Raw genomic sequence first — 7,784 nt, forward strand, 5'->3', positions numbered from 1 at the left:
CACCATGATTTCTTCAGTAGTCATTAGACATTGCTCAGTTAATCTTTTTATATCCATTAAATTTTGTAATTTTCCACCAATCCAAGTTAATTAATGTGTAAAATAAAGTTAATTGTTAATACAACTCAATAGTTATTTATTAAGCAAAATCATATATAACCTTTTGTCTCAAGGAATTCTACATCCATTTCATATTCTAGTAACTATAATCTATATATACATATATATATATATATATATATATTTGTTAAGAAGTGAGAAGCATTGGATTTCCAATAGACATCAAATCCAATAGATCCACATTCCCTCAGAAAGTTGTAGGCATGGTAGTGAATGTGAAATGCAATTCAATTTGTGTTTTCATATACAAAACTCACTGACTTCTCTTTATCTATTCCCTGCCTGTGAGTATTGCTTATTGTGAATTTCATCACTTGTAACACCTTCACCACAACTCTACACTAACACTCCATTTCTGCAACTCTTTCTCTCCAATTCCCAGCTCAAATGTCAGTAAACCACTCTCTTCTTTGTATACAAAATCCACTTCCTCAGCATCCACTGTGATTTTTTTTGGTTTTATTGACGAATAAGCTATAAAAGTACCAGGTCCTCTGGTTTTGATTTCTATCACTCCTTTCTTTACTGTTTCATAACTCACTTCTTTGACAGCTCCACCAGAATTGAACATCTTGATCAGGCCAACTGGTGCAATGGAAGCTCCATTGGAGAACTCTTTAATAGGAACCACAGTGAATATTTCATATTCGCGAGAATTTAGAGTCACAGGCAGTGACGCATCCTTTGCAAGATAAGTTAGTTCTCCTGCAGCAAAGATTTGAGAGACTTAAGTTTATTGATTTCAGTTAGTCATGGGAGAAACTCAAGCATATTATAAAATCTAAAGTACCTCCTATATGGGAGTATACAATAGCATTGCCTTTCCAGTCCTCATCGGCAACTCTTGACAAATACTCAACATCTTTTGAGCGGATAACTCCTGTTATCATGCCAAGTTGGTCATTGTGAATCAAGTTCTTCTTAGCTAACATAGACCATCCAGCTCCTTGACAATTGAAGACACCAATGACTCCACAACGATCATTTAAATTCCAAATCTTCAATAAGCTACAGTATGATAAAAATAGCAAGTGATTCAGTAAGATGATCCATCACTAAAATCATATGATAAGAAAAGCATTGTCCACCTCTTTCCATCTTGAGTAGGATCAGCAAATAGACAGTCCCTTGTCGGTCTCCCAGGAAGTTTTGCTCTCAATATTGATCCATCAGGAAGCACTAGTTTCTTCAACAAATTAAAGTCATGGTTCCCGGGTTTATCACTGCATTGTGATCGTTCCCAGCATTAGATTGCTTAAGTACTGCCATAAAATTTCATCACCAATACATTACCTAACATAAATAGCACAGCCACCAACTGCACGTGCAGCTCCGTGGTATTCAGCCATTGGATGCAGGCTCTGCCATATCATACAATTATCAGTACTACATATTAATGATCTAAACTAAAAGAACAAAGGATTTTTGGATTTTGCTTACATGGAACATATCCCAATCAGGTTGCATAAACTCCCCAAGAAAAACAGTATTGTAAACTACAGAAGCAATATGGGTTGTGTGTGATGCCGGATCTCTTGGAAAGAAGTCATCTGATGCCCTCACAATGGCAGTCCTCTTCGAACTATATTAAAGAATTATGAAAAATCAGACAGATTTAAAAAATTAAATACATGTAGTATGTAGCAGATGTAAAACAAGTATTTTCATACCAGTACAAGCTATCGGTGTTGTGACACATGCATGATATAATGCCATTATTCGGGAAATTTTTAGCAACTGAAGCTTCCAAAGCTTGGTGATATTTTCTAGCAAGTTGAACTCTTCCGCCATGGCCTGCACCTAGAGTCTCAAGAATGCTTTGGGCATCTACTTTGACGCCATCTATTCCAGCAGATGAGAGATATGAGTGAAGTTCATCATAGAAGTCAAAAACTTTCTCTGGGTTTACAAGGCCAACACCATTTGCTGCTATGTTAGTGAAAACATCACAATGTCCGTTTGATTTAACTCCCGGTGATGAAACAAGGTATGTCATCTTAGATTCATAATGTTCCATTCCAGTAACTCCAGGCCTTACTCCACCCCAGTAACCAGTGATTGCGTGCCAAACATAAACATATCTGTAGAGAAATTTTAGAATTATGAAACATAGAACACCAGAGACTAAAATTGTGTTTGCTATTAAAAATTACAATGAGTTTCTTACTTTAACTTATGTTTGTCTTTGATTTCTGAGACAATATATGCGAGACCGAGTGCTGGATCTTCCTGTCTGTGACCCTCTTTGCCATTTTTCTGGAACTTGTGATTTTCTTTGATATTTGTGAGTCTGTTAGCAAAGCTGAATCAAGAAAACACAGAACTAAAATTAAGAGAAGCTTTACTGAGTAGAAAATCAGAAGTTGTGTAACTTTTTTTTATATTGTTATACTTTGCTGCACTATCAGATTCATAGGCAACTCCAGAGGCATCCATATCAACTGTTTGCCATCCGTCATCGATAATTACAAACTTTGCAAAAATCCCACCTTTCTCCAAGCTGCAAGTGAAACAATTCATATTGCTATATCCGCGTAAAATTCAAACTCTTAGAGTAGAAGGATAATTCACTCACCTTTCCAATCCTTGGTGAACTCCTTCTGCACTAACTTGGGTATAAAATGCATCCCATGTACACCATCCAAACCAGTTTAATATATCTGGCATCTGCAATTCAAAGATATGAATAAATGGAAAACATTGCTTTCTACAGCTAAATTAAACTAGAAGTCGGTTAAGATATTAATTACCTTCTTCTCTTCACGATGAGAAAATGTCTGCAAGTGTCTTTCGACCATCCTGCCAATGGAAGTTAAAGTTCAAATTGTTGAGATTGATCATAAATCAAATTAAAATAACACATGAAAACTTAAAGTTGTCAATGTGCATACTTCACTGCACTAGTAATAACAACAAATGGATCATTTCCAGCAGCCATGAAAACCAAATGAGTTCCTTGAAATCTTTGAACAGCAGGACAACCTGAAAACGAACATCAATAATAAGGAATACACATAAATACAATATAGACATCAACAAGGTACATATCTATAATGCTATTCATCTCCGTTACCACTTTCCAAGCAAATCTCAAGTTCATCATTTTCATTCCCTTGAAGAACAGCACGAAAGGCACCTTCGACAAGTGGCAAGAACACAGTGTACACAGAAGACAGGCCAATCTCATGTTCATCTTCCAAATGTGAACCATCATTCCCCTCAACAATCAAGAACTGAGTTTCATATGGAATCTCTTTTCCATATGAACCCATCCTCTGTGTCATCCACCATAACTTGAATCTGAAAGTGCACATGAATCTCAATCCCCTGGAAATCAACGATAGAAACATAAAACCAAAATGTCAATTTGATGATGGACACAGTTAGGAAAAAATTTTGTCCTTCAAATTAGCCATAAATCAAAAGACTAATTCTCTACTTTCCTCCAGTGAAAAGACTAAAAAAACAAACATCCTTTTTTCTGCAACACCCCTTCAACCCAAACACACTTAAACAGAAAAACAAAAAGTTTAAGCAAATGACAAAATCAAGAGAAGGAGGACTTCTCACTGAAGCTTTCCAACAGGGAAAACATTATGGCAACCACTCTTCTCTGTTGTCACACCAATGAATGCGCCATTAACCATAGCATCACCACAAGCAGGACTCAAAACAATATTCTCATGAACATCAGACAGGATCTTTGTTCCCAAAACATTGAGATTCCCATCAGACAAAGAGATTCCAACCCCTGCAGTCATCTTTGTCCAACACTCCTAAAACCAAGAAATGTTCCACGGAAACTGGAACTCCCTCAACTCTTCAATGCAATGAAGCACAGTGGAGAATGGCTACCGTCATATATAGCAAGAGAATCTAGTGAGAGAACAAGTTTAGGACAAGTTGACAAAAAGAAAAAAGAATACGAACAATTGTATAAGGAGATCATTTGATCATCAAGAAAGCTGACAACAAACTTTTATAATAAAATATTTGAGAGAAAAAATTTAAGAACGAGCTTTTGACTAATTTAATATACAAAAGTACGGTATTGGTTCAGTGGATGTTTGTTCTTGTAGAACTGATGCTGTGGAATCCCACTAATGAAGTGGCAAGTGTCACTTGAGAAAATTTCTAATATTTTACTAAAACGAAAGTGGAATGATCTAGAAATCCCTAGCCACTTGGAAAGTGACTTACAATTCTCTCCCAAGCTTTTCCCGTTCACCCGGAGACAGATCTCTATCTTGCTGGGCCTATTAGTATTGAACTCTTTAAATAAAATTTTTATTTTAAAAAGATCACGAGATCAAAATCTAAGAAAGACCAAGAAAAGATATTTTTAAGCTTATGAGTGCATTCCACATATATATACTCATCCCTAACTTAAAATTTTAAATGGGAGGTCTTGTCACCTAGTGTCAAAATAAAATAAAATAAAATAAATGTTTCCGTAATCTAGAAGGAGATAGTGTGAATCTTTTCCATTTTCCCCCCTTCGCTGTGCATGTTTTTTTTCCTCTCGTGTTGTTCTTTTTCTTTTTCTTAAGCATTTTTTTTCTTTTACATTTAAATACTTTTTTTATTTTTTTATTTATTACAGTTAATTATTTCTTTTTTTGGGTCCGCTCTTTTCTCATTATGTTCTTCTTAGTTCTTACTATAATTTAAGTATTTATTCTTCTTCTACCTAAATGTTTGTGTATCTAAAACATTAAATCCAAGCAAAAAGAAATATAATGAGAAGTGCAAAGTGTCTAGTCCTTGTGTGAAGTTTGGAACATGTGTATACCTCAAAATTGAGTTGTATATGAATTACTGTAGCAGCCATGCGTGGGGGGCATGTAAGCCGCATGCAGCCCGCATGAGGTTTCCAGAGAATTAATGCTCCCGTTCTGGGTACCAGCAAGGCATCCGCATGAAGTGGTACTATAACAACCACAAGAGACCCGCAAGTTGCTCGATTTGGAGTTGCCAAAGAAATTCGGAGAAAGTCATGTGGGCGGCATACGGGCGGCATGGAACCCATATAGTACTATAGAACCACGAAAGACTTACTTAACTCTTCATTCTCTCTTTCGATTGCAAGTGCATTTGGGAGAGTTTTTGAGAGAGGAAAGAAAAAAGAAGACGGTTAAGGACTAGATCTTCAAGATCCATCAAAGGGGAAGGCTTAGAGATGTTCTAGAGCTTCAGATCTGAGCATTAGAGCTCTAGAAAGAATAAGAGAATGTACATTTGTGCTCTTCTTCTTTATTCTTGTAAACCTAAGCTAGGGCTTGCAAGAAAGGGAAGTTGGCTAGGGCAAGTTGATTTTCTTCTTGTTTTGTGTTCTTCATTGCTCAAGGAAGGCATGTTGTTGATTGCATGCATTAATTTGCTACATTGAGCTAGTTTGTAGCTTAAGGGAGAAGAAGAACACTATAGCTACTTCTCATACAACTTGAATACTCTAGGTCCTTGTGGTTTCTCTTTGTAGTCAAGAGTTTTCCCACAAGGATTCCTCATCCTAAAAATTTGTACATTGGTGTTTGAATGCAAATTGTGGTGATTTGATTGTCGTTGATCCTTGAGGGGTGAATAATGTTGACTATCAAGAATTGTCCATTGTGTGTTTGAGACCCCAGCTCCCCAACAAGAAGCATGGTCAAACTAGGGTAAGAAACTGAACAAATAAGTGAGAAATATAAACAAATAGATAATATATGTAGATAAATAGGTGGGAAATCTAAACAATAGGATGAGAAAAATTAACAAATAAATAAATTCGATTAGTAGGGTGATTGGAAAATCTTAATAAATAGAAATCAAATATGAAAAATGTTATGCCCCGAACCCGGTCTAACGAGCCTGGCACACTGACAAACGGCCACATACCTACAAGGCCGAAACCAAACGAGCATGCGAGGCCTCAGAATCTATCTCAAAATAGTAGATACATCTAATAGAAGAACCAATTTAAAGCAAAACTACAACATCTGGACATAAAACAAAGTCAAACTAACAAGGTTGACAAAAAGCAACAAAATACAATGCTAGTGCTTAGGTCTACTAGAAGATAGAACATTATTAACTTGAAAGAAAACTAGACGGCCCTTCTCTCAACGGTCCATGCTAAGCTATCGGCCAACAAACCCTAAGCCTGATCTGAAAATATTGACGAAACATATTTATGAGCTCAAAAGCCCAATAAGCAACCACTAAAATATTTGGATCATGACTATTTCAAAAAACTCATAATTTAAGTTCAAATAATACAACATAACACAAAATTTACCATAATACAAACCACATGAAATAATTCACCAAAATACAAATTTTATCAGATAATCCAGAATATACATCTACCAATACACTAGTGCCAAAACAAAATATCAAAGTTCATTTATTTAAACTCGATGACTGGAGTCAGAGGTTCAAAATTTATTTGTTTACCCTCGGTGACCCGAGCCAGATTGTAAGAGGCCATTATTCTTCACCAACAGAACGATGCGAAACTATAGTTTCTTAATAGAGATACATGTCAACACGGTCAGTGTTTAACCCCCAATAGCCTGGTTAGTGCATAGTTAATTGGAGACTAAACATATTTATAACAAGATAATTTTGATATCCAAGAGTCAATTAGAATATCCGAATTTCAAACTAGAAGTTTTCCAAATAATCCAATAAACAAAAAAAATTCCCAACAATTGCATGACCCCATTTTATATGTCAAAATAAGCCGGTTATTTTCAATCATACTTGCACAATAATTAAACACCCGAATATTGTAGAAAAATACAAGTAACTTGGAATTCAAAAGAAGCAATCAGCTAATTCAGTAAAATATAATATAAAAAATTTTTAATAAATTATTAAATTATTAAATAATTCAAAAAAATATATAATTGTCAGAATTCTGTTTTCTTTGATAATTTAGGATAAACATATAATTAACCAGAATAAACAAAAGAATTATCAAATATACCAGAAATTAGTAACTTGTTAATTTCTTCTAAAAATAAAATAATACTCAGAAATTAATCAATAGATAATTCCGAAAATAATGTTAATTAATGAAATAATTTAACTAAAATTTAGCAAGTGTCAAGAATACGTACATATATTAATATTTATAGGTGATTTAGCAAGTGTCAACTAAAATAATGTTAAGTACCTTTTTGCCTAAACAAGTCCAACCTCTTCGGTATGTCTTGCTATAACTAGAAAATAAAATTCTATTAGCCTCAGTGTGCCTTGGCTAATACATCACAAAGAGTAATAACTTTTTCAAACAACTCTTTTGGAAGAAGATGCTCTTTAAAACCCTAGCCATAAATACAAGCCACAAAGCTCAAACATATATGGCCGAAATGACATATAAGTTGGACACATAAATTTCTCATTACTAGACTTGTGGCTCAACATAAAAAGGTACTTAAAAATAATAATAAAAAAAAAGCCATACAGACTTCCAACCTGACACTAACATGCTAAACCTACTTATACCATGAGTAATATAAAATATAAGTGGGTAAGGAAACTCTCCACTTCCACAACATTGAAAGTGAACTTAGAAATGGATCATAAATTTAGAACACAAAAATCTTATCTCAAACAGCTATGCACGAGTTCAAAGAACTATCATAAATACTCTTCTTTAAAATAATATGTCAATAATA

General features: G+C 34.7%; 1 protein-coding gene across 2 annotated transcripts; it reads right to left on the reverse strand.

Annotated features, from left to right (window-relative positions):
• Nucleotides 1-324: 324 nt before the first annotated feature.
• LOC120251965 (probable galactinol--sucrose galactosyltransferase 1) lies at nucleotides 325-4,093 on the reverse strand. Of its 2 annotated transcripts, XM_039260617.1 has the most exons (13): nucleotides 3,691-4,092; nucleotides 3,194-3,447; nucleotides 3,012-3,102; nucleotides 2,871-2,919; nucleotides 2,696-2,787; nucleotides 2,513-2,620; nucleotides 2,288-2,422; nucleotides 1,791-2,201; nucleotides 1,561-1,702; nucleotides 1,414-1,481; nucleotides 1,209-1,343; nucleotides 911-1,128; nucleotides 325-825 (listed from the first exon to the last, which is right to left on the reverse strand). In XM_039260617.1, the coding sequence occupies exons 1-13, from the start codon at nucleotides 3,879-3,881 to the stop codon at nucleotides 446-448; spliced, it is 2,274 nt and encodes a 757-aa protein (XP_039116551.1). In that variant the 5' UTR covers nucleotides 3,882-4,092; the 3' UTR covers nucleotides 325-445. The 2 variants fall into 2 exon arrangements, with proteins under 2 accessions (XP_039116551.1, XP_039116552.1); XM_039260618.1 differs by lacking the exon at nucleotides 2,513-2,620 and having other exon boundaries at nucleotides 3,691-4,093.
• Nucleotides 4,094-7,784: the final 3,691 nt, after the last annotated feature.

This window comes from Dioscorea cayenensis, chromosome 20, assembly GCF_009730915.1.
Source record: "Dioscorea cayenensis subsp. rotundata cultivar TDr96_F1 chromosome 20, TDr96_F1_v2_PseudoChromosome.rev07_lg8_w22 25.fasta, whole genome shotgun sequence".
Lineage (NCBI taxonomy): Eukaryota > Viridiplantae > Streptophyta > Magnoliopsida > Dioscoreales > Dioscoreaceae > Dioscorea > Dioscorea cayenensis.